The sequence below is a fragment of the Haliotis cracherodii genome, unplaced genomic scaffold (genome assembly GCF_022045235.1).
Source record: "Haliotis cracherodii isolate W230 unplaced genomic scaffold, xgHalCrac1.p SCAF_12, whole genome shotgun sequence".
In the NCBI taxonomy this organism is placed as follows: Eukaryota; Metazoa; Mollusca; class Gastropoda; order Lepetellida; family Haliotidae; genus Haliotis; species Haliotis cracherodii.
The window spans coordinates 1,109,464-1,137,299 of record NW_027266267.1 but is presented as its reverse complement, the minus strand read 5'-3'; the positions used below and the strand labels follow the sequence as shown (position 1 = coordinate 1,137,299).

General features: G+C 42.5%; 2 protein-coding genes across 5 annotated transcripts in view; one reads left to right on the top strand and one right to left on the bottom strand.

Moving 5' to 3' along the window:
* Positions 1–4,262: 4,262 nt before the first annotated feature.
* LOC139457439 (uncharacterized) lies at positions 4,263–12,190 on the top strand. 2 transcript variants are annotated; one of them, XM_071238835.1, is made up of 2 exons: positions 4,263–4,361; positions 10,126–12,190. In XM_071238835.1, the coding sequence occupies exon 2, from the start codon at positions 10,162–10,164 to the stop codon at positions 11,131–11,133; it is 972 nt and encodes a 323-aa protein (XP_071094936.1). In that variant the 5' UTR covers positions 4,263–4,361; positions 10,126–10,161; the 3' UTR covers positions 11,134–12,190. The 2 variants fall into 2 exon arrangements, with proteins under 2 accessions (XP_071094936.1, XP_071094937.1); XM_071238836.1 differs by having other exon boundaries at positions 4,273–4,348.
* A 4,021-nt stretch (positions 12,191–16,211) lies between these two features.
* LOC139458097 (glycerol kinase 3-like) overlaps positions 16,212–27,836 on the bottom strand; it is a 35,770-nt gene continuing 24,145 nt past the window's right edge. For 2 of the 3 annotated variants that reach the window (XM_071239409.1, XM_071239411.1), the window contains 6 exons: positions 25,027–25,123; positions 23,032–23,116; positions 21,296–21,416; positions 19,696–19,839; positions 19,105–19,182; positions 16,212–18,565 (listed from right to left, as the gene is read on the bottom strand). In XM_071239409.1, the coding sequence (XP_071095510.1) occupies positions 18,468–18,565; positions 19,105–19,182; positions 19,696–19,839; positions 21,296–21,416; positions 23,032–23,116; positions 25,027–25,123 (623 nt within the window). In that variant the 3' untranslated portion in view covers positions 16,212–18,467. Of the gene's footprint in view, positions 18,571–19,104; positions 19,183–19,695; positions 19,840–21,295; positions 21,417–23,031; positions 23,117–25,026; positions 25,124–27,836 lie in introns of all 3 variants that reach the window. The other variant, XM_071239410.1, reaches the window with a different exon arrangement.

Genomic DNA, 27,836 nt, shown 5'->3' with positions numbered 1-27,836 from the left:
TCCTGACACACTGGTCATGTAGACACATCCTGACACACTGGTCATGTAGACACATCCTGACACACTGGTCATGTAGACACATCCTGACACACAGGTCATGTAGACACATCCTGACACACAGGTCATGTAGACACATCCTGACACACAGGTCATGTAGACACATCCTGACACACAGGTCATGTAGACACATCCTGACACACACATCTTGACACACAGGTCATGTAGACACATCCTGACACACACATCCTGACACACAGGTCATGTAGACACATCCTGACACACAGGTCATGTAGACACATCCTGTCACACACGTCATGTAGAAACATCCTGACACACACATCCTGACACACGGGTCATGTAGACACATCCTGACACACAGGTGGTGTAGACACTTCCTGACACACAGGTCATGTAGACACATCCTGACACAGAGGTGGTGTAGACACATCCTGTCACACAGGTCATGTAGAAACATCCTGACACACACATCCTGACACACGGGTCATGTAGACACATCCTGAAACACAGGTGGTGTAGACACATCCTGACACACAGGTCATGTAGACACGTCCTGACACACAGGTCATGTAGACACGTCCTGACACACAGGTCATGTAGACACATCCTGACACATTGGTCATGTAGACACATCCTGACACACACATCCTGACACACAGGTCATGTAGACACATCCTGACACACACATCCTGACACACAGGTCATGTAGACACATCCTGACACACTGATGATGTAGACACATTCTGACACACACGTCATGTAGACACATCCTGACACACACATCCTGACACACTGGTCATGTAGACACATCCTGACACACAGGTGGTGTAGACACTTCCTGACACACAGGTCATGTAGACACATCCTGACACACTGGTCATGTAGATACATCCTGACACACACATCCTGATACACGGGTCATGAAGACACATCCTGACACACTGGTCATGTAGACACATCCTGACACACTGGTCATCTTGACACATCCTGACACACTGGTCATCTTGACACATCCTGACACACACATCCTGACACATAGGTCATGTAGACACATCCTGACAGGGCGGGTTAGTTTAGGTAAAATAAGACTTTTGAATACAGTAATTCTACCTAATGGGGTCAGGTTACGTGCTAACCCAGGGTTCATGATGATTTGTAAACTTGTAAGTTTGTCCTTGTAATTTCTTTCTACCATTTCTGCCAAATTGTGTGTAAAAATAATACCGAGAAGAGTAAAACATTTTCTTGACCAATCTTAATTCCAACTTTTGCACATAGTTTTATCGGAGAAGCGTTGTGAGCCAATCCACAACACTTGCGTTTTGCTTGTGTTAGTTTTTCATGGTGTTTTGGAGACATTTTTCAGTTCCATCTAAAATGAGAGATGTGTCGTCTGCGAATTGGGAAATTAGATAGTGTATCTCATCGATCTTAATTCCGTTTATATTTTTATTAGTGCGTAGCATTATTGCCAAACTTTAAGCACATAAGAAGAATATATAAGGCGATAACGGGTCACCTTGTCTACATCCTCTTGTTACTTTAAAAAAAATCTGAACCAAAACCGTTAACTAAAACACTGAAAGTGAAACTGAAGGTCCAAAATCTTAAAACGGTCAAAGCTTCATGTACGAAAACCCAATTTACTGAATCGAAAGCCTTTTCAAAGACTATAAGTAACAACAACCCTGTAATTTCAATGCACTCAGTAAAGTCCATAATATCATTAATTAATCTAGTGCAGTCTCCAATGTATCGTTTTGACATAAAATCTCTTTGATTCTTCGTTAATTATTGTTGGCGACACTTTTTTATTCTATTTGCTATTGTTGCTGATGCTATCTTATAGGTGACATTTAATGGTGAAATTGGTCTCCAATGTTTTAAGTGCTTCTTTTTTAGGAATGCATGTTATTTGACCCTGCTTTTGACTGACTGATAATTCTCCTCTTTTGAAACCTAGGTTCAATGATCGTATCAAATATTTATGCAGATCTAGCCAGAAAATGTGTAGAATTCTGCTGTAAATCCATCAAGACCCGGACTTTTATCATTTTTCATAATTTTCAAAGATGTTAAAACTTCGTCATTTTGTAACTCACCTTCAAGGCCAAATTGTTGTGGTGTGCTTAGTTTTAGAATACTAAGGTCTTTAAACATATCATCTAGGTCTACGTTTTTACATGTCTGTTTCGTGTACAACTGTTGGTAATATCTCTGAGTTTCGTTGATGACATCTTTTGTTTCAGTCAAGGTATGTCCATTCTTTGTTTCTAGCTTAGCTATAGACTTATTTATATAGTTCCTTTTTTCTAAGGATAGGAAGTATTTTGCTGGTTTTACGTCCATTTTTCTCCAAGATCGCCCGAGATCGCATGATTATTCTTTCTGTTTTTATGTTATTCATTTCTTGCAGTTCAGTGAGTGAGTGAGTGAGTGAGTTTGGTTTTACGCCGCATTTAGCAATATTCCAGCAATACCACGGCGGAGGACACCAGAAATGGGCTTCACACATTGTATCCATGTCGGGATTCGAACCCGTGTCTTCGGCGTGACGAGCGAACGCTTTAACCACTTGGCTTCCCGACCGCCCCTCCAGTTCAGTGTTTGCCTCTTGAAGTTTCTTTCGTTTTTCGTTTTTAATTTCTATATCCTTTGAGGTATCTAGATTGATTTGCAATTATTCGATACGCTTTTGTAAGTCGTTTTCATTCTGTTCTCGATCTCGTTTCCTCTCCGAGGAGTATTTTATAGTTTGACCTCTTATCATCAACATTAGTGTTTCGAAAAAAAAAGTTGGTCGTCTATATTAAATCTGTCATTCCCTTGTTCATCGACACCTGTTTTATATTGTTCTATTGGTTTTTTTTATTACTTCTTTAGTTTTTTCAACAAAAGTTTTGTCGTTTAGTAGGGAATTATTAAACTTCCAATAGCCTCTTCCTCTCTCGATACTATTAAATTTTAACGAGATCCAATGTGTAGAGTGATCTGATCTGTAAGCAGGGTGTATACTGACTTTATCTACACATTTGTCAAGGTCTCTTGACAACAAGAAGTTATCTAAACTGGCTTGTTTTATGGGTTTGGTTTGTCTCCACGTATATCGTCTGGGCTCATATCTCTCCAAGGGTAAAAAATTGTTCAAGGATTGTTCATCAGTGAAGTCTAATATTTTATCTCTGGCGTTTGTGTTGTTTACGTTTTTATAGTTATACAAATCAATGTTTGGGTTTTGGATAAAATTCCAATCTCCGCAGATGGAACAGTAGCCCGACTCAAACTCATTGACAATATCTATTATTTTTCGAAGAGTGCTGGCGTGTCAGTATCTGGACCGTACAGGTTGATTAGAGTAAATGTTTTTTCTCTTAATTGCATTTTAAGAGCAAGAAAATTACCAAATTCATTATCATGAACTTCTTTTAATATTCTAAATTCAAAGTTTTCTTCAAACATAAAAGCTACCCCTTGGGCGTTACTTTTATAACAACTAAATATACAATGTTTTGATCCCCCATTCATGTTTAATTTTATCTTCTATGTTCTTAGTGAAATGGGTGACCTCCAGGCCATATATATTTGCTTTTTGCTTTTTGCTTTTTAAAATTTTGAAAAAGCATTGTCATAACTTGGCATGTGAACTCGCTAGATGAGAATATGTTGTTTACACGGTCTATTCTGCAGCAAGAAAGGAATGAAAGAACAAGAAAGTAAGAAACAGATAGGAAACACAAAATACAGTTACTAAATGATTTTAGCAGAGCTTTCTTATGGTTGTGGGAAGAGTTGTGTCCTTTTTGTTCAAGTTTTTTTGTTTGTTTAACGCCACACTCAGCACTCAGCAATATTCCAGCTATGTGACGGCGGTCTGTAAATAATCGAATCTGGACCAGACAATCCAGTGATTGATAGCATGAGCATCGATGCACCCAATTGGGATACGATCACATGCATCAACCAAGTCAGCGAGCCTGACCACCAAATCCCGCCACTCGCCTCTTACGACAAGCTCAGTCACTTCTGACGGCGAACATGAGTTGCTGAAGATCTTTACGGGTCCGTCTCTACAACGGGGACATAATTTGAAATACATAACCGGCTACTGATAACCCATTGCATTACCTACACCGCTTCTTGTTATGAGCACGTAACAAGTGGAATGAGCGCTGATAAGATGCCAGATGACATGACCTAGGGCTGTACACGAAGTCTTCACTTTGATAGGGAGTGGTTCATCCGGCTTCTGTGTTTTTAACCACGTGGGGGACCATTGGTTGTATACGGACATTTTCCAGGAGCTACGTGAAATGAGTTTCAGCAGGCTAGTGTGAGTATAAAAGGCAAGTTTTAACATAATTAATAACCTAATTAGAACTGAATGTTGAACATGAATTCATTGTGAGTAGGTCATGGGTTTGTACCCCGTCACCCCGTGTCGTCCTCATTTGTTTTGTGGGCAAGTTTGTCAGCACCATCCCGTTCCAATGGGTTTCACCAAAGCGGCGAACGTCTGAAATCTGCATCACTTGGGGGTTGCCTCCCATATAAAGCTGATACGCCGTGGTATACTGGAATACTGTTAAAAGTGGCGTAAAAACCCAACTTCCTCACTGCGACTATCCCCGTGACTCTCATGGGCCGGTATGTGGTGTCGTGCAGTCAGCTAATGACAGGGGGCCATGTGTAACTCACAGAAGTCAATGAGCTCAGTGCAGGAACGAACCCTGTAACTGCCTGATACTTAAGCCACGTTCTGCTTGTCCCCTACATACTTAATCAAGACACAACACCATTAACATTGGAATACGCTGTGTGAAACTCGGCCGATTTATTTGCATACAAAGACATGTCAAAGACAACGATATACATTTATACACATTTATACATATAAACATGGTCGGCAATCTGCTATGAATATTTATATTTTGATGAAGCCCGACACGTAAAACCAGATATAAAAACTTTTATAAGAACCGTGTTCCCTCAACGGATGCAGCAGCAAATACTGGAGGGTATACAGTATACTCATGACATGTATATGCAAAACCACATTGTTAGAAATACTTACAATTCATGAAGATCATGTTACAAATGAATGTTATAATTTATGATATACAGTGCAACTCGCCTAGTATATGCAGTATTATCAAAGCTCTTCAGCTTAGTATATATGATCTTATTTTAAGGATATGTGATATAAGGGCTCTGCAGCAGAATGATAGTTTTAACAAATGTACAAATAACACATCATGTATTAGACAGTGGAACATTGTCCGTTCTAAGGACATAGCCTGAATGACATTTGCTTACATTCCTGAATATGTACTGATGATGGATGAATAGATGCAGCTTGTAAATATCTCTCCACACAAGCTACTGGACACAGGTTGGAATCTGTCATGCTGATAACAAGCCATGCGCCATCCCTGTATATATCCGTCTTTGACTTTTCAATAAAAACGACCATGTGTGACTTATGAAACAAAATATCAGATCGAGATATGAATGAATTAGTTCTGCAGTTCTTAAAAATCCATTTAAGATGCATTTATCATTTTTTTATCAAACAAACGTTCAAGTATATCAACTGTGATTGGCTCCTTTTTAACCACTGACTAAGAAAATTTGCGCCTAGCTCCTTCCAGATCATTCTTGACAAGGCTTTTTTCAGTTGGACTCTCTAGTCCAATGCTACAATGAGCATGCATTAAACTATAAAATGCCGTTAACACTGGTGATAATTTTTCACTCTGTTGCACAACAGACAACAAATAAGTAGCACAATGCAAATGCGAAACAGGTAACTGATCACACATATTATTTGCGTTTGCCCACCTTTTCCAACCAGGGGGCACGGGTGGCCCAGTCGTCTAAGGCGCCGCGATTCGCTGTGCAGAGTTGCGTCACTTGGGCACGCCAGAAACATGTGATTGTGGGTTCGAATCATGGTTCGCCCCAATTATGTTTCTAGGTTTGTCAGCACCATACCCGCGCTCGTGGGTTTCACCGATGTGGTAAAAGTCCCACATTAAGCTGACACGCCGCGATATAACTGGAATACTGTTAAAAGCGGCGTTAAACCCAACTCACTCACTCCCCCACTTTTCCAACCAGCAAATCCATGGCTATATTTTTTATAAGTAGAATCTGCCCTGGCCCGCACCAACAACCCTGGTAGATAGATGTCCAGCTAACTGGCGTACATTCAAAGGGAGTTTATCAAGTCCATCACCATGGGCATTCAGAAGGATATCTGTAAACACACAACAAAATATTACATGAAATACACATGAAAATGCAAATCGTGTTCACCGAACAAACCGCCTTTGATTCTGCTTGCAACATATGCTACTTTGGCCCTAGGCAAATATATTTGATCTTTGATTTGCACAACACACTCATAATTCACATATAACAGTGGCCAAAAGTCCCCTGAATGCCACTCCTGGACGACCAACGTTCCAACTGCACGACACTCTGCCATGTGTTTGATTACTCCCGTATGAAACAAATAGGGGGAACAACCCAACTAATTGTACCTCTCCAGTTGACGGTAAAACAGTCCACTTCCTGCAATCCAGGATTACTGAAACGAGAGTTAAACTGGACAACTTTTGTGTTATAATATGAGGCCAGCCTATCAACTTGATGGGGTTCCCATTTCTCATCTAGTTCCTGAAATTTTATTTTTGCTTGTTCTCTTAGCGAGCAATCCACTGGAGGTGGAGCTCAACACTGTACTGTAAACATAGATCAAAGAGCTGCAAAGCAAGCGATTGTGATTGGATCTTCATACTACCTTTCTCAATAACAGATACAACATTTTGTTTGTCAGTATACCATTTGACTCTCTGATGACCTAGGGTTGCAACGAAGCTTTGGAAAACCATAAACACCAATCTTTTTGTCAATTGTTCTAGGATATAGAAGTTGTACAACTGGTCCTATCACTAATTTCATAGAAATTAATTGACCAACAGTTGATGCTACAGATCTAACCGATACACGTTTAGTCTTGTATTGTCACAGTTTAGTAATAGCTTGTTTGACCTTGTCAACTGTCCTGAGAAGCACAGTCATAGTCATGGAAGTAGTAGAGATACCAAAACGGTAGCCAAAGCTATTTCTCAACTTTAGGAACAAATCCTGAACAAAGCAGATCTCTCTTTATATCACACCCAGCTGTCTGCGCTCCAATATCCGTAGATACAGATAGAATGCCGTCGTCTTGAAAGGTAACTTATCTTATGGCCATCAAACCTCCACTTTTTGACTAGCTGTCTCATGACTTTCGTAAAAACATATGGAGCATATGTCAAACCAAAAGGCAAAACCAAGAACTTGTAGTAGCATATTCCACCTGCTTCGTTAAGCCAATCAAAGCCATAAAAATCAGTTTGAGATGTAATGATGTCTATATGATGGTATGCTGATGGATATGATGGATATCAAATTTTATCAACCAATCATACATATTAATATATTCTTATGTGGTCTACCAATCTTCAAGTTTAATACTCTGCTTGAAGATATATTTATTCACTCTGCTAAGATCAAGGATTAAACGTCTTTTTCCTGACGACTGTACTGAAACAGACAAAGGACCAACAACACTAGGGGGAGCAACACATTGGCACACCAGGCCCTTCTTCAACAACTCACCAACAGCCTGCAAGACACAATCTCTGTGTTTAATTGCGGAATTGTTATTGTTATTATGAAAATTAGGCGGCGGCGTAATAAACGGAATTATATATTGATTAGCAATCCAATCATTAACACACTGAGATGCACCTATCTCACACCAATACTGTATATTACTTTTGAGACGGCCCCTGACTAAGATTTCAGTTGTACCTTGTTCATACTCAAAAAACTTATCTGTGAGCTTTCTATCATTGAACAGCAGCTTGCACGGAATGGGTGACAGTCGCCGAACGTCTTGACCTATTTGTAGAGTACGGCGCTGGGCTGGCACGTTTCTGTTTGAGTTTTCGGACAGCTTTGCTTTCAGCTCTGTTGATACGTTTGTCGTCATCAGAATCATCCGCCAGCTCATGAGAAACAGCTCTTAACCGTTTCTCACCAACCTTCAGATGTATCTGCTATTTTGATGAGCTTGTTCCTTCTGTTGATCCTGTCGAGCTCCAACGTTACGGAAACTTCTGCTTTCTCCAGACGTGAAGTTTTGATATCTCCCAGAATTTTCTTGAGACAATCTATACTTTCCTCGTTAAAGTTAAATTGAATTTCCCCCAAGGAACCAATCTTCTTATTAAGAGAGGATTGAAACTCTATTCGAATCAAATTAAGCTGTTGCAAAATGGCGTCCAGCTTAGCTTCTGTACCCTTATTGAAGAAAACGAGTGTGAGGCCGTGCATGCACAGTGAGCGAGAGAGAACAATTAACAATTGTACAAACCCTTATATACTCCCTTAATCACCCGCCTAGGGCATATAATCACCTTTATTTTCGACATATGGCTAGGAGAAAATAATTTTTGTCTTATTCATTCTTCAAACGAGAGAAATAATTTTGCCACAAGGCCGATAACCATTCTCCGGAAACATTTCCGTGATGTTACCTTAGCGCTCATTTGGTCGTGTTGCTTCTTGTGATGAAAACTTAGCCCCCATTGGTCTCAGATCGTACCGTTTCTGTGATGTAGCCATAACGCTCGTTAAGGCGTTCGCTCGTTACGCCGAAGACCCAGGTTCGATTCCCGACATGTGTACAATATGTGAAGCCCATTTCTGGTGTCCCCAACCGTGAAATTAGTGATATTGCTGGGATATTGCTAAAAGCGGCGTAAAACCATAATCACTCACTGACTATCCTGGAGTTAAAGTTATCGTAAGTCCCATACTTTAAGTAGAGGGGAATGTCCGAGTAACTGTCCATTCCTTAAAAATAATGGAGCAGAGGCCCAACAGGGTTATCTAACTATCTATAAATATGAACATTGTTGTGGGTAACGTGCTCTTACACAAAATATATACATATTATTTTGAGCTTTTAAGCATTATGCAAAATTATGAAAATATTTAATAGTTAATTTCACATCATCCCTTCATGTGCCGCAGTAGCTGAGGTAAACAATTACACGTATTCAAATCTAACGATGCGGGTTCGAATTCCGCCGGCGACACGTTTTCGGAAAAAAATGAAAAAAATCACTTATAAATAAATGTTAAAAACTAATTCCGTCTGTTCCAAGTGGAAATCAGTTCAAATGTTGCTTCAAGATAATGTACAGTTGACAAGCAACTCTCCATTCCTGGAAAATAATGGAGCGTTTAAACAATGGAATGACATCACAGATGTGTTTTAACATGGACTTGAGACTATCGTGCACAACAACGTTTACAAATTACGTCGCCATTTCTATGGTGTAGTTTATGGAATTTTGTTTCAAGATCTACCGGCACAACAATGCCATGTGACGTCACCATACCAACAGGGTTGGTGGTGTTATCGGGTGTGCATAAACTCCTCTCATCCCTACACGCAATGTCATTCAAAAAGCCCAGTGATGTTGAGAATTTTCAATATCTGTTCGTGAAAATTGTTCCCGCAGTACATAAGCATGCGCTTTGGTATTACACGATGTGTAATACAGCTGAATGTTTATTAAAAGGTGATCTCTTCACTGGCAAATAATAATAGTTTACATTACACACGTCACTGATAATTAGTTTACATTGTACATGACACAGATAATCAGGTTACAAGCAGATGTCACATAATAAGGTTAATTCCGTACCGTATCACTAACATTTCAAACTCGTCTGTACTCATCTGCCTGTAATGTGAGGTCTTAGTCTCTTTTCAGTAATCCACACAGAATTCGCCAGTTTGGCTTGATTCGACAGTCACTTGCAAATATATATAAATCTTTAATTTAAAGACGCCCCAATAAAACTCGGCCATGGGATGTACTATCTCGTTATCACTCCTGAATGCCCCAATAAAAACTACTATCTGCTGGTTTAAATATCTACACATGGGAAAAAACTAATCCAAAATTTTCTTGTAAGTCCTATCCAGTCAAAACCACAATAACTAACATTCTGCAATGTAACCAAAATCTATTTTTATTTCAGAATTCATCTGTTGCCTCCTGTGATCCCCTGACCACCATGGTATCATTCCGTAGATGGTGTCCGTTGCTTCTCGTGGTCGCCGGTGCCTTCTTAATGCTGTTCTTTGAACATGTGGTCCTTCCTCACTTCTCATACAGGACAGCTGATACTAGCCGGTCATCCTCTTCCAAGACCACCCCCAGTACTGGTAAAACCTTGGTGTATAGATTCAATGGAAGGAAAATAGAACAACTTCATGATTTCTGCACATGGTCAGTTAATTTTGATTGTGTTCCTCTGAAGTCACAATCAGGGGAGACACCGATCCATATACACGACATAATGGTTGATCATTGGGTTTCGAAAGACATAAAACTGAAGGGAGCGTGGGAACCTGGCAACATCCACCTCATTCTGTCAGAATTAAAGAAGGACCCTGAACTTGGCTTCCTGGATCTAGGATCTCATGTCGGTGCCTTCTCCCTGTCTGTGGCCATGTTTGGGAGGAAGGTGGTGTCTGTGGATCCGCTCATAGAGAATGTCCAGAGGCTGTGTAAGTCCATCCAGAAAGGAGGCTTCACAGACAGGATGACAATCCTATTCAATCCAGTTGGGGCTAACCATTCCCTCGTGAGTTTCAAGCGCGAAGATGGCAACGTTGGAGGGACAAGTGTTGTAGCACCCAACAGGTCTTCTTCTCAATCCCCCTGTGACGAGTCCACTGACTCCTATACTATAACCCTAGATGATACGTTGCCCTACCTGCCATTCAAGAAAGCATTTATTAAAGTGGACATACAAGAGTATGAATATTATGTTCTCAACGGTACAGACAGATTTTTCAAAGAGATAGAAGTTCCTGGAATTTTTATGGAATGGGAACTCATGAAATCCGACATTAATGGTAAGAACCTGGTTGATTTGTTATCTGGACTGAAGTATTCTGCATATGAACCACGTATCGGTGGCAGGAAATTAGACCCAAATCAGTACCAAAGCTGGCCATTTGACGTCCTATGGAAGAAATAAAAGCAGTTAAACATTATCAGATTGAGGAGTGAACAAGCATCATTTTCATCTTAAAAGACCCATGAAGATTCCGGGGTAGAATAGGTCTTCGGCAACCCATGCTTGCCGTAAAAGGTGACTATGCTTGTCGTAAAAGGAGACTAACGGGATCTGGTGGTCAGGCTCACTGACTTGGTTGATGCATGTCATCGATCCCAATTGCGTGGATCGATGCTCATGATATTTATCACTTGATTGTCTGGTCCAGCCTCGATTATTTACAGACCGCCGTCATATAGCTGGAATCTTGCTGAATGCGGCGTGAAACAGCAAACCAACCAACCAACCATCTTAGAAACCATTTAACCAGTGCATTGTTGGCCATTTCAGTTTGTTTGTTGTTAAACACAACACTCAGCAATGATCCAGCTATACGACGGTAGTCTGTAAATAATCAAGTCTGGCCCCGGAGAATCCAGTGATTGACATCATGAGCATTTAAGACCAATTCAAATCCTGATCTTCAAGGTTGACATTAGACATTTTGGTTGACGAGTGTCGACCGACTTCATATGTGCGTGTTTCTGTTGAGATGTAGTAGGTTGAATCAGTTCTTTCTCTGAATGGTCAGCCATCCACAGCACATGCAACCCCATATTTTCATTCACAATATAGAATGCATAGTAAGGGCGATTAAATATTTTGAACACTGTCTGTACTTTGAGTAAAATACTCAGGAAACACAGACCTGTCTTGTAAAACAGCTCGAGACATTTGTGTGAGCGAGTGCTATTCAATGTCACTGTCAGTAATATTCCAGCTTTGAGTTTCAGGATGAACAATAGAGAACGGTTTGCGTTGACTTAGATTATATCAGGACGTTGGAGAGTACTTGCTTGATAAAGCTGCATCATTTTCACCCACGCCAGAAGCAGCTTCAGTGCTCGTTACTGGGTAACTCCCCATCATGAAGATTATATTCATTGTAGCATGGCTCTTTTATTAAATCATTTTAAGTTGCGATTTTAGAAGAGTTTCAAAATAAAATGATTTTTTAATTGGTCTTTCGTCTATGTCCTTTGGTAGTCCTGTTTTAGTCGTGGTATGTGAAATAACTCTTTAAATTCCAATATATTAGTTGCTTTATTGAAAATGTGTTTGAACAATTACCTTGCACAAAAGTTTCCTCATTGTTTGACCCAAATACTATAAATGGGTAAAGCGACTCAGGATTGCTGATCAATAAAAACAGGAACATTTCCATCCGTCACATTCGTGTTTGATCCTTGCGTTTTGTTGCTTAGACTTGTCAGTGTTACTCATTCTGGGTGCAACGATAGTCATTATTAGTTGTATAATTAGAAGATGAACAGACTTGATGCAGCAGACCTTGTTCCCGTTAGTTGCCTTTTACAGCAAGCATGGGTTGCTGAAAACCTATTCTCCCCTGGATCTTCACAGGGGGTTACGGTGATTGACTGTCGCAGGTCTCGGTAAAAGTATTTGTTCACCATGGGTCAATTAGTATAGGTATTTCAAGAGGGCATTTCTATTTTTTTACTGAAGTTCAGAAAAGCGCACCTTGTGGATCTTGCGTGAGGACGAAACCAGAGTTATCAGATGCCCCTGGTCAGGTGCAATTCAGAAATGGAGTTTGGCTACTTTTACCCCACTTTTGGTTCATTGCCATTGGATAACTTCAGTTAACTGAGGAAAACAATAAGGCTGTTCAGTATTTTTCCATACCCGAAATGATCAAAAGGCACCAGTTCACCACAAGGCTGATCAGTATAGCAAGTTTTATCAAGAAATAGTCAATTGTTCTGCTCAAAAACGAGCACTACCCACATTTTCAGTAAAGTCCAACTTGTGTTCAAAAATAATAATAAATAAAAACCAACATTCCAAATCATCAAAAGGCAGCAGTTCACCACAAGACTGATCTGTGACCCAAGTTTCATCAAAGAATTTTTAACGGTTTGGGAGTTCCGTTCCAGAAACGAGCACTAGCCTCATTTTCAGTACATGTCCACTTGTCTTCATGAAAACAAAATTTATTTATTTTAAATATCCCAAATCATCAAAAAAAAGGAACCAGTTCACCACGAGACTGATCTGTATAGCAAGTTTCAACAAGAATTATTTAATGGTTTAGGAGTTCTGCTCCAGAAATGGAAAACTGATGCAGGGAGAACAATTCAACTGGTTCTAATACCAGATTTATCCCCGATGAACGTCTCTGGTGCCATAGTTGTTAAAGGACAAAAAACAAATGCTGTGATTGAATAATTCTAAATTGTCAGTTCAGAAAATGTTCGTCATTCTTTTGGGTTGGCGAAAGGAAACCCATGCCACAAACTTTTACACTGTAATATCGTTTGCATTGTTGGATAGTAACTTTGATCAGAATGCTGCATTCACAATGGTGAACTTTAACAGTATCGATAACACATTAAATACTGTACACAATGTACTGTTGTGCTCTAAAATGTTGGGGCATATCCCAGATTCTACTATCACAGTAATTCAGGGGCTTCAGACTATTTTGTCTCCGATGTGAAAACATAATACACCAAGGCATTACCTTCTGACCAACAGCTGTATTTCGAAAAAGAAATAGGAATGCTGAAAAATCAAAACCTGTTATTGCTGCACAGGACCTTCACCCTATCGACACCAGGACCTAGTGGTTCACAGTGTCAGCATCACAAGTTACATCTTAATGGGCTTGACCACATTTAATAAAAACATGATTACTGATTTATAATGGATTCGGAATTTGAGCTGGAAGTAGCTTAGTACATACTAACGAGAAAATTTAGAATACACACAGGGCATAATGCAATACCAGTTTCAGCTCATGTCAAGTACTTGTGTCGCAGTGTTGGGCGCAGGCGGACATATTTTTTACCCTCTTTGACCTTGTTTGAAACACTCTCGTTGCTTTGTGTTGATGTCTGTTTGGGCCCCAGCTCATAACCTGATAATCTGTGCCCAGTTCCTTCTTTTCAAAAACCACTGACATCAGTGAATCAGTGATCTGAACAAGTGGAATCACAGCCTTCATTAGCAGACCATGTAACTGCTGTTCCTTGATATTTCCAGTATGTGTGTAGGACTTAACTCTTGTAAATAAAGAAATATGGAACCTTTTTTTTTAGACCTCTTATAGTGGTCCTTAACTTCCTTCAACTTAGACATGCTAAGTTGTTTCCCCTCATTTGTTTTGCAAGAGCATCACGCATATTACCAGCAGTTTCTTTATTGTCACCAAAATACCTCAATTCACTGACCATTTGGTGAATGACAGAGACATCTTTTTCACCTTGCGATTGATTGTCGTTTGTATCCTTGTTACATTTTGTCAGTAACAAATCAAAGGAATCTTCTTCCACTGGACCATCTTCGTATCCCATATTTGTTTTTTCCTGAAGAGGTACACAGCACATTCTGTGCACATTCTGCGTTTTGAGCAATCCGGTCATCATCGCCTCTCCTACTGGACTTGAACAATCAATAAATTTTCCCTGCTCTAATGGGACTTCCAAAAGGTTTTTTAACATTTTCGGAGTTTTGACGACCACCGGTGGGGGAAGAGTCAAAGTTAATCTGTCTATGAAATTGATAGCTAATTCAAAAAATTCTTTCAAGGCGAGTCACCATTTCTGAAAAGTTCACGGACTGTCTGACGAATGTGGGGTCGACATTTGTCTCACCACGACCCATAGCCATGTTGGTGCAGAATCAAAAGGTCAAAGTCTTTCCAAAATAAGACGTAATTACCCGAAAATCACTGCATTGACATCCACGAAACTTTCCCACATTGATGCACACAATTCTGTTCGTATACAGCACTGTACAAACCGACTTCTGGGTTAACATTTGTGTTTCAGTTTGGAAGGACTTCACAACAGTAAGCTATGCTGCAGCTATAAGGTGGAACCTTCCGATTTATAGTGTCATATACATGCACGAAGACATGCTCATAACTCTATGGCCTGCAATACTGACAGCGAAAGCAGAATGATGACAACTTCCTCAAACCAAATGATGACAAAACTGATTTCCAGTTTTAAAAAACACAGCTTCAACTTCCCAATATACAGGTTGTGGACAATACTGTTGAACCAAGTAGTCACAGAAGAGTGAGTGAGTGAGTATGGTTTTACGCCGCTTTAAGCAATATTCCAGCAATATCAGGGCGGGGGACACCAGAAATGTGCTTCACACATTGTACCCATGTCGGGAATCGAACCCGGGTCTTCGGCGTAGTCAGAGAAGAAATCTAGGCCAATCACTGATTCAACATAGTTTCACAAATCATTTGAATAACATCTACAAAGTCCACACAATCAGATGAGGAATATCAAACAAGTCATATGTCAAGATGAGACTATTCCAGCAGCTATCATGGCATTCAGCACATTTACCCGGCAAGCTTCAGATGCAGGCTCTCATCACACGATGTTAAATGTGCAACTGCATGACATCAGTCCCCAAAGATCGGAATTGCCTAATTGTCAAACAGAGAATCATGTTCAAACTGCTGGTATTTGTCCACTAATGTGGTGTGCATGTCAAACTTTAGCAGAGCTGGCATGGAATGAACTACCTGTTGATGTGAGTAGCTACCAGCCAACCCTAAGATCATACTTTTTAAAAGGGACCGAAGACTAGAGCTCTTGGGCAATTTAGGCGGGGGGGGGCTTGTTTGTTTTATGTTTAACGCCGCACTCACCAATATCCCAGCCATATGTCTGGACCAGACAATACAGGGATTGACAACATGAGCATCGATCTACGATTACATGCAACCACGAGTTCTGGCAAGCTGGCCACCAGATCCCGTCAGTCGCCTTTTTTGATAAACATAGTCTCCTTTAAAGGCAAGAATGGGTTGCTAAACACATATTCTCTACCTGGATTCGATTCATGGATATTCTTCCTCGTTGGGCAAGGACTATTTGTATAAGATGTGCCATATAAATCTATAACTAATGATTATTATAAAGTGGGAAATGTTGAGGACATCCTTCATTCAGAAATGACCAAACATAAAACACAACAGTACAAAGTTCAATGGAAAACATGTTATTATTGCAGATGTTCTTTCTATAACGCTGAAATACATGGACTTTACACATATATGCATGAAGGTCACATGATATTGAAGTGTATCCAGTTATTGATCACCCAGGTCACGCAATTGTCAGGAGAATGTGAGATGGAATAATTCTTGGAACAGAACTGACAGACACACCCTGTGCAGGTCAATGGCAGTGTCTACGCGTCAGTTGCGGAGACATAAACCTGGCTTCGTTGTCTACATGGAACACTGATATATTTACCCGACAAATGTACTGTTTACTGCTTTCAAAACTTTCTTGACATCTGTATCAAGTTTATATTGGAACAGGTCTCCAAGCAGTTAAGTACCATCAATGGAGGTACCATGGTTTAAGTATAGACCCTGCTTAAGTACAGTTTGTTACAGAATAAATAATTCTATCATAAAATATATTCATGATCTTTGAATATATTACAAGAGATGGTCTTCATTCATAGAAATCTTCATCTCTTTATGACCGAGAATAGAAATGGTCCGACAAATCAAGGACCATAATGAGTGGCATCTGCTATTCGAAGTCACAATCAGCAGATCCTGGGATGACAAAGATACACAACTCTGCACAAGAAATAGTGGCAAAGGACAGTGTATACAAACATTGTTCCATGAACTTAAATCAATGTTGATACGCCGCTGGCTACAGTAAGTGACCACCTTTCTTGATGATACGACCCATATACAACTGAGTATGTTATATTTGTGAAAACACCATCTGTCTATACAAGTACGAGGTCTTCACAATCATCCTTCCACTGAGTACATGACACACATGGGGTAATTGTGTTTATGCAGACAATCCTTCTCACATGTGAGGTATACATAACTGACAAAAATATGCAAAAGCTAACAAAACAAGGTATAACAAGTGGGTATAAGTTGTAACCCTGTAGTGAGGATACAGCACACAACCTCTCAGTAAGCATCCAGTTGTGGGGAAAGCCACGGGTTGAGTCACCTGATGTGCATTGTGTTTCAAGGGCAGGAATGTGTGATTTGCAGACAGGTTGCTGACAGTTGCTGACAACACCAAATCTCAGGGACATGTAGACAAGATGTTGTTGTGTCTAATTGGCTGCTTTATTTGTAGGTAACTTTGGCTAAGGCTGCACATTAAAACCTTGAGTAGTATGGAGTAGCTGAGAAATATGATGGTATTCCTACAACTGTAATTTGACTCAGTGAAGTAGCCCTGGAGGGATATCATGGAAGACTAACGGCGTCTGTGATACTGCCGGACTGTGGGGAGATGGGAGACTGGGGAGGGGTTACCATGAGGGTTACGGTGTCTGTCATACTGCCTGACTGTGGGGAGATGGGAGATTGGGGAGGGGTTACCACGAGGGTTACAGTGTCTGTGATACTGCCGGACTGTGGGGAGATGGGAGATTGGGGAGGGGTTACCATGAGGGTTACGGTGTCTGTGATACTGCCGGACTGTGGGGAGATTGGAGAAAGGAGGGGACAGGTTACCATGAGGTTTACGGTGTCTGTGATACTGCCAGACTGTGGGGAGATGGCAGATTGGGGACTGGTTACCATGAGGGTTAAAGGGTCTGTGATACTGCCGGACTGTGGGGAGATTGGATATAGGGGACAGGTTACCATGAGGGTTACGGGGTCTGTGATACTGCCAGACTGTGGGGAGATGGCAGATTGTGGACGGGTTACCATGAGGGTTACAGGGTCTGTGATACTGCCGGACTGTGGGGAGATGGGAGAAAGGAGGGGTTGACCGTGAGGGTTACTGTGTCTGTAATACTGCTGGACTGTGGGGAGATGGGAGATTGGGGATGGGTTACCATGGACTTTACTGTCTGTAATACTGCTTGACTTTGGGAAGATGGGAGAGAGTAGGGGTTTACCATGAGGTTAACTGTCTGCAATACTGCCGGACTCTGTAGTGCTGTGAGGTGGGGGAGGGGGATACCATGATGTTTACTGTCTGTATTTCTGTCACACTGCCTGATGGCTGGCAAACCGGGACACTTATGTCCAGCACATTAGGACAAGATTCACACAAAAAACAACTACTGTTGATATCAGATTACTTCACACTTCATCATGACATCAGTTTACTGCTGTTGATGATCGTCGAACTGTGGAAGATGAATGAAGTTCCACACTGTCTGCCACTCCACCAGGGTGCCAACAGCTGCCTTCAGCGACCATGAGGTGGACACTAGAGTGAGTATATGACTGGTTATGCTGCCTATATAGAAGGACGTTGTCATCTGTTACCAACAATCTCAGCAAGGATCAGCAGCCCAAACGACCCCCAGAAGTAAAGTCCACCAGGAATCGCCCGCTGCATGTAGGATCTCCCCGCTATGCTTGACAGAGAGACACAAGTTATTGACAGACATGTTGCAGGACATTACAGTGAGTATGGTTTTACGCCACTTTTAGCACCACAGGGGACACCAAAGATGGGATTCACACATTGTACCCATGTCGGGAATCGAACCCAGGTCTTCAGCTTGACGAGTAAAAGCTTTAACCAGAAGGCTACCTCACAGCCCCAAAACTGCATTTAGGATGTCCATGCTGTGCTTGATAGAGACCCATATATGTTTTGTTTGTTTGTTTGTTTGTTTGTTTATTTGTTTGTTATTTAACACCCCATTTAGCAATATTCCAGCAATATAATGGTGGGCTATAAATAATGAAATTTGGATCAGAGAATCCAGTGATTGATATCATGAGCATCGATCCACGCACATGGATACATCAACCCAGTGAGCGAGCCTCACCACCCGATCCCTTTAGTATTTACTGTGTCTCCTATCGACACATAGGCTCTACTCTGAGAGTGTCACAATGAATCAAATGTTGGGTGAATGGTTACATCCCAAACTGACACTCACCTGTCTGCTGCTCCTCCGTCGCCCAGTGCATACTCTTCTCCACGGCAATCTTCCAGCGCAGGAACCGCTTGTCACGATCTGCCACACCACACATTCAACACATTGATATGTCACCTTTTACATTGAACATCTATGAGGTGAGGTGAAATGGGGTTTAACGTCTTGTCCAGGATTATTGCCCTTATATAGCAACGTGCATGTACATGTGTGTGTTTGTGTGGCTGCTTGTACTAGTCAGGACTGATGCCGATTTATAGTGCTAGCCCACTGAGATACCATGCCGCAGTTTAACATGAATACCCCACTCAGACACAGTATACTAACTCCGAGCCGACCAGTCCTTGTTTTAGCCCCTTAATGCTGCCCCAGACAGGGTAACAACATGTACCATCTTTTAACGTCTTTTGGTATGATGTGGCCGGGGACCGAACCCCGGGCCTTCCGCTCTCCGGGCGGACGCTCTACCACTAGACCTTGGAGGCGGTCTGAACATCTATGAAACAGACAGGAACAGAAGCAGTTACTGAGAAGTTCAGAGACTCCCACCTTGGACAAGTAGAGTTGAGATGGACACAAAGACAGACAGCTTACCCTGCTTGGACACCGAGGGTTCAAACACATCAGTGGTGATTGTGGTCAGGTCCTTTGGGTCGAGACTCCAGACTTCAATCCCCTCTGCCGCACCAGCGGCCATTGCTGCCCCTAGCGCCGTGGTCTCTGGCATCGATGGTCGTACTGTCAAATTCACATTGCATAAGTCGCCCGTGATTATTACACATGCTGGTCAATGTAACATTAACCCATAATCTTTACATGAGCTGGTCAATGAAACATTCACCAGTAATCATTATGTACGTTAGCTGGTCAATGTAACATTCACCAGTAATCTTTACATGAGCTGGTCAATGAAACATTCACCAGTAATCATTACGTACGTTAGCTGGTCAATGTAACATTCACCAGTAATCATTACATCAGCTGGTCAATGTACCATTCACCAGTAATCATTACGTACGTTAGCTGGTCAATGTAACATTCACCAATAATCATTACATTAGCTGGTCAATGTAACATTCAATACTCATTAGTACAGAATGCAAAAATAGTACGGGATAGTGGGAATCATCATGACATATCTTCAGATTGGTACTGGCAAAAGGAAATGCCCTTTGCATGTGTGGTCCGAGGTCTCATGCTTTATGACTTAATGTCGTGTTTGGGAGCTTGATTTCTTCGGAAATATTCTTGACAAATAAATCACTTACTTTCATTGCCAGACATTGTCAAATTTTCCTTTCGTTTCACCTCAAAACAAAATATCCCCTACTTATTTTGCAAAGTATCAATCATCTGGTCAATGTACCATTTAATATACATTATTACATTCACTTACATTCACTGGACAATGTAACATTTAATATACATTATTATTTTTCCATTACAAGGGATAAATATTTCAAATCATCATCATTGACAGATCTTTTTAATAGAATCAATTCTCATTTAATTATAGGCTTTTTAAAAGAAATTGAACTTTTTGATACATTTTGAATTGTGTAAATACACATGTAGCTATATTTTATATTGGTAATGTATAATATGTAACTTAGATTGTTTGTGGCAATATCTTCAAAGGGGTTTGAAGTAGCCTAAAATTATTGTCCCCCTGAGAGGATATGTGAGTCCACATCATTCAAAGTACATTTATTCTTACATCGGTTTGAAATCGAAGTATATTTGTCAGTTTTAATCAATGGCTAAACTTACACACAATCGCCAGCGACTGAAGGGATGGTGTAAATCCTGCTGGGGCCCATGTAGGTAGGAAAGGGACTATAAGTCCCCATGGTCCCTAGTATGGTGATCTACATTCAATTGCTGGCGATCTATAGCCCGTTTTTACAATGTATTGTTCTGTTTAGTAAAAGCTTTTTATGGTCACATACTAGTTTTAAAAATTGACATCTGTGATAAGTCTAGTAATTTTACTGTCCTGACAGGTTTTTTATATAGTCTAAATTAATGTTGTTTTTTATGATGTATAAATTCCATTAGTCACGATATGGCTGAAATATTGCCGATATGACTTAACTCACTCACTAACATACATCATTACATTCACTTACATTCACTGGTCAAAAGTCATCATCGCATGCGCTGCTCAGTGTTACAGCTAAATCTCCCAACTTACCAACTTTCATGCCGAGGATGTCGGCCTGCAGCTGCATACAGATGTTGCTGATGGTCATGCCGCCGTCCACCTGGAGGGACGACAGGGGGATTCCACTGTCCTTGTCCATTGCCTCCAGGATCTGACAACAAAACTCAGTCTGTCACACTCGCTCCACATGATCCTTATATAAACACCCTGTATCACACACAGGATCTGACAACCAAACTTGGTCTGTCACGCTCGCTCCATATGATCCTTATATAACCTCCCTGTATCACACACAGGATTTGACAACAAAACTCAGTCTGTCACGCTCGCTCCATATGATCCTTATATAACCTCCCTGTATCACACACAGGATCTGACAACAAAACTCGGTCTGTCATGCTCGCTCCACATGATCCTAATATAATATCCCTGTATCACACACACAGGATCTGACAACAAAACTCAGTCTGTCACACTCGCTCCACATGATCCTTATATAAACACCCTGTATCACACTCACAGTATCTGACAACAAAACTCGGTCTGTCACGATCTCGCCACATGATCCTTATATAAATTCCCTGTATCACACACACAGGATCTGACAACAAAATTCAGTCTGTCACACTCGCTCCAGATGATCCTTATATAACCTCCCTGTATCACACACACAGGATCTGACAACAAAACTTGGTCTGTCACACTCGCTCTACATGATCCTTATATGAACTCCCTGTATCACACACACAGGATCTGACAACAAAACTTGGTCTGTCACGCTCGCTCTACATGATCCTTATATGAACTCCCTGTATCACACACACAGGATCTGACAACAAAACTTGGTCTGTCACACTCGCTCCAGATGATCCTTATATAACCTCCCTGTATCACACACACAGGATCTGACAACAAAACTTGGTCTGTCACACTCGCTCTACATGATCCTTATATGGTCTGTCACACTCGCTCCACATGATCCTTATATAAACTCCCTGTATCACACACACAGGATCTGACAACAAAACTTGGTCTGTCACCCTCGCTCCACATGATCCTTATATGAACTCCCTGTATCACACACACAGGATCTGACAACTAAACTTGGTCTGTCACCCTCGCTCCACATGATCCTTATATAGCCTCCCTGTATCACACACAGGATCTGACAACAAAACTCAGTCTGTCATGCTCGCTCCACATGATCCTTATATAATATCCCTGTATCACACAGGTGTCACACACACTTACCTCCCTTGTCTGCAACATGCTTGATTCTTATATTACCTCCCTTTATCACTCACAGGTGTCCAACATACTTATTTTACCCCCCTTGTCTGTAACATACTTGATTCTTATGTATTACCTCCCTTTATCACACTCACAGGTGTTCAACACACTTACCTCCCTTGTCTGCAACATGCTTGATTCTGATATTACCTCCATTTGACACACACGCGTTTATAACACACTTACCTACCTTGTCTGAAACACGCTTGATTCTTATGTATTACCTCCCTTTATCACACTCACAGGTGTTCAACACACTTACCTCCCTTGTCTGTAACATGTTTGATTCTTATGTATTACCTCCCTTTATCACACACACAGGTGTCAGGCACACTTAAACCCAAGTCTGTAACATGTTTGATTCTTATATAACCTCCCTTTATCACACACACAAGTGTTCAACACACTTACTGACCTTGTCTGAAACACGCTTAATTCAATACCACCTCTCTGACAGAGATGTCAGACCAACTTACCTCCCTTGTCTGGAAGCAAACAGCCTCTAGAGCAGCACGACAGATGTGCTCTCTGCTGGTGAACTGACTCAATCCACAGATGACCCTGAAACACAACACACATCACAGATGACCCTGAAACACAACAGACAAGACAGATGACCCTGCACCACAACAGACATCACAAATGTGCTAAGTGCTGGTGATCAGACAGACAGACGTGCTACGTGCTGGTGATCAGACATCACAGATGTGCTACGTGCTGGTGATCAGACAGACAGACGTGCTACGTGCTGGTGATCAGACATCACAGATGTGCTACGTGCTGGTGATCAGACAGACAGACGTGCTACGTGCTGGTGATCAGACATCACAGATGTGCTACGTGCTGGTGATCAGACAAGACACATGTGCTACGTGCTGGTGATCAGACATCACAGATGTGCTACGTGCTGGTGATCAGACATCACAGACGTGCTACGTGCTGGTGATCAGACATCACAAATGTGCTACGTGCTGGTGATCAGACATCACAGATGTGCTACGTGCTGGTGATCAGACAAGACAGATGTGCTACGTGCTGGTGATCAGACATCACAGACGTGCTACGTGATGGTCATCAGACATCACAGACATGCTACATGCTGGTGATCAGACATCACAGATGTGCTACGTGCTGGTGATCAGAAAAAAAAACAAATGTGCTAAGTGCTGGTGATCAGACAGACAGAGTTGCTAGGTGCTGGTGATCAGACATCACAGATGTGCTACATGCTGGTGATCAGACATCACAGACGTGCTACGTGCTGGTGATCAGACATCACAGATGTGCTACGTGCTGGTGATCAGACAAGACAGACGTGCTACGTGCTAGTGATCAGACATCACAGATGTGCTACGTGCTGGTGATCAGACATCACAGACATGCTACATGCTGGTGATCAGACAAGACAGATGTGCTACGTACTGGTGATCAGACAAGACAAATGTGCTAAGTGCTGGTGATCAGACAGACAGACGTGCTACTTGCTGGTGATCAGACATCACAAATGTGCTAAGTGCTGGTGATCAGACAAGACAGATGTGCTACGTGCTGGTGATCAGACATCACAGACGTGCTACTTGCTGGTGATTAGACATCACAGACGTGCTACGTGCTGGTGATCAGACATCACAGATGTGCTACGTGCTGATGATCAGACATCACAGATGTGCTACGTGCTGGTGATCAGACAAGACAGACGTGCTAGGTGCTGGTGATCAGACATCACAGACGTGCTACGTGCTGGTCATCAGACAAGACAAATTTGCTACGTGCTGGTGATCAGACAAGACAGATGTGCTACGTGCTTGTTATCAGACATCACAGATGTGCTACGTGCTGGTGATCAGAAAAGACAGATGTGCTACGTGCTTGTTATCAGACATCACAGACGTGCTAGTCATCAGATAAGACAAATGTGCTACGTGCTGGTGATCAGACAAGACAGATGTGCTACATGGTTGTTATCAGACATCACAGATGTGCTAAGTGCTGGTGATCAGACAAGACAGATGTGCTACGTGCTGGTGATCAGACATCACAGACGTGCTACTTGCTGGTGATTAGACATCACAGACGTGCTACGTGCTGGTGATCAGACATCACAGATGTGCTACGTGCTGATGATCAGACATCACAGATGTGCTACGTGATGGTGATCAGACAAGACAGACGTGCTCGGTGCTGGTGATCAGACATCACAGACGTGCTACGTGCTGGTCATCAGACAAGACAAATTTGCTACGTGCTGGTGATCAGACAAGACAGATGTGCTACGTGCTTGTTATCAGACATCACAGATGTGCTACGTGCTGGTGATCAGAAAAGACAGATGTGCTACGTGCTGGTGATCAGACATCACAGATGTGCTACTTGCTGGTGATCAGACATCACAGATGTGCTACTTGCTGGTGATCAGACATCACAGATGTGCTACGTGCTGGTGATCAGACACAGACATCTAGAGTACTCACCCCCTGGCGTCTGACTGCCAGTACGGACAAAACAACCCTGAGAATGCCGGAACAAAGTAGCAGCCATGAGTGCTGTCAACCCGAGCTGCCAGCTCATCTGAAGAGAAACAAACAGTTACAGAAGGACCGGTCTGCACTGAGCCAACACTGAGGAAGTCCTATTCTAACACTGGTCTGCACTGTGCCAACACTGAGGAAGTCCTATTTTCTAACCCCAGTCTGCACTGTGCCAGCACTGAGGAAGTCCTATTCTAACCCCAGTCTGCACTGTGCCAATACTGAGGAAGTCCTATTCTAACCCCGATCTGCACTGTGCCAACAGTGAGGAAGTCCTATTCTAACCCTGGTCCGCACTGTGTCAACACTGAGGAAGTCCTATTCTAACCCAAGTCTGCACTGTGCCAACACGGAGGAAGTCCTATTCTAACCCCAGTCTGCACTGTGTCAACAGTGAGGAAGTCCTATTCTAACCCTGGTCCGCACTGTGTCAACAGTGAGGAAGTCCTATTCTAATCCCGGTCTGCACTGTGTCAACAGTGAGGAAGTCCTATTCTAACCCCGATCTGCACAGTGCCAGCACTGAGGAAGTCCTATTCTAACCCCGGTGTGCACTGTGCCAACACGGAGGAAGTCCTACTCTAACCCCGGTCTGCACTGTGCCAATACTGAGGAAGTACTATTTTAACCCCGGTCTGCACTGTGCCAACAATGAGGAAGTCCTATTCTAACCCCAGTCTGCACTGTGCCAACACGGAGGAAGTCCTATTCTAACCCCAGTCTGCACTGTGCCAACATTGTGGAAGTCCTATTCTAACCCTGGTCTGCACTGTGCCAACACTGAGGAAGTCCTATTCAAACCCCGGTCTGCACTGTGTCAAAACTGAAAAAGGCCTATTCTAACCCCAGTCTGCACTGAGCTGACAATGAGGAAGTCCTATTCTAACCCCAGTCTGCACTGTGCCAACACGGAGGAAGTCCTATTCTAACCCAAGTCTGCACTGTGCCAACACGGAGGAAGTCCTATTCTAACCCAAGTCTGCACTGTGCCAACACGGAGGAAGTCCTATTCTAACCCTGGTCCACACTGTGCCAACACGGAGGAAGTCCTATTCTAACCCAAGTCTGCACTGTGCCAACACGGAGGAAGTCCTATTCTAACCCTGGTCCGCACTGTGTCAACAGTGAGGAAGTCCTATTCTAACCCCAGTCTGCACTTTGCCAGCACTGAGGAAGTCCTATTCTAACCCCAGTCTGCACTGTGCCAACACGGAGGAAGTCCTATTCTAACCCCAGTCTGCACTTTGCCAGCACTGAGGAAGTCCTATTCTAACCCCAGTCTGCACTGTGTCAACAGTGAGGAAGTCCTATTCTAACCCCAGTCTGCACTGTGTCAACAGTGAGGAAGTCCTATTCTAACCCCAGTCTGCACTTTGCCAGCACTGAGGAAGTCCTATTCTAACCCCAGTCTGCACTGTGCCAACACGGAGGAAGTCCTATTCTAACCCTGGTCTGCACTGTGCCAACACTGAGGAAGTCCTACTCTAACCCCAGTCTGCACTGTGTCAACAATGAGGAAGTCCTATTCTAACCCCGGTCTGCACTGTGCCAACACGGAGGAAGTCCTATTCTAACCCCAGTCTGCACTGTGCCAACACGGAGAAAGTCCTACTCTAAACAGGGTCCGCACTGTGCCAACACAGAGGAAGTCCTATTCTAACCCCAGTCTGCACTGTGCAAGCACTGAGGAAGTCCTATTCTAACCCCAGTCTGCACTGTGCCAACAATGAGGAAGTCCTATTCTAACTCTGGTCTGCACTGTGCCAACACTGAGGAAGTCCTACTCTAACCCCAGTCTGCACTGTGTCAACAATGAGGAAGTCCTATTCTAACCCCAGTCTGCACTGTGCAAGCACTGAGGAAGTCCTATTCTAACCCCAGTCTGCACTGTGCCAACAATGAGGAAGTCCTATTCTAACCCTGGTCTGCACTGTGCCAACAATGAGGAAGTCCTATTCTAACCCAAGTATGCACTGTGCCAACACGGAGGAAGTCCTATTCTAACCCTGGTCCGCACTGTGCCAACAATGAGGAAGTCCTATTCTAACCCCAGTCTGCACTGTGCCAGCACTGAGGAAGTCCTATTCTAACCCCAGTCTGCACTGTGCCAACACGGAGGAAGTCCTATTCTAACCCTGGTCTGCACTGTGCCAACACTGAGGAAGTCCTACTCTAACCCCAGTCTGCACTGTGTCAACAATGAGGAAGTCCTATTCTAACCCCGGTCTGCACTGTGCCAACACGGAGGAAGTCCTATTCTAACCCCAGTCTGCACTGTGCCAACACGGAGAAAGTCCTACTCTAACCCTGGTCCGCACTGTGCCAACAATGAGGAAGTCCCATTCTAACCCCAGTCTGCACTGTGCAAGCACAGAGGAAGTCCTATTCTAACCCCAGTCTGCACTGTGCCAACAATGAGGAAGTCCTACTCTAACCTCAGTCTGCACTGTGCCAACAATGAGGAAGTCCTACTCTAACCCCAGTCTGCACTGTGCCAACAATGAGGAAGTCCTATTCTAACCCCAGTCTGCACTGTGCCAACAATGAGGAAGTCCTATTCTAACCCCAGTCTGCACTGTGCCAACAATGAGGAAGTCCTATTCTAACCCCAGTCTGCACTGTGCCAACAATGAGGAAGTCCTACTCTAACCTCAGTCTGCACTGTGCCAACAATGAGGAAGTCCTACTCTAACCCCAGTCTGCACTGTGCCAACAATGAGGAAGTCCTATTCTAACCCCAGTCTGCACTGTGC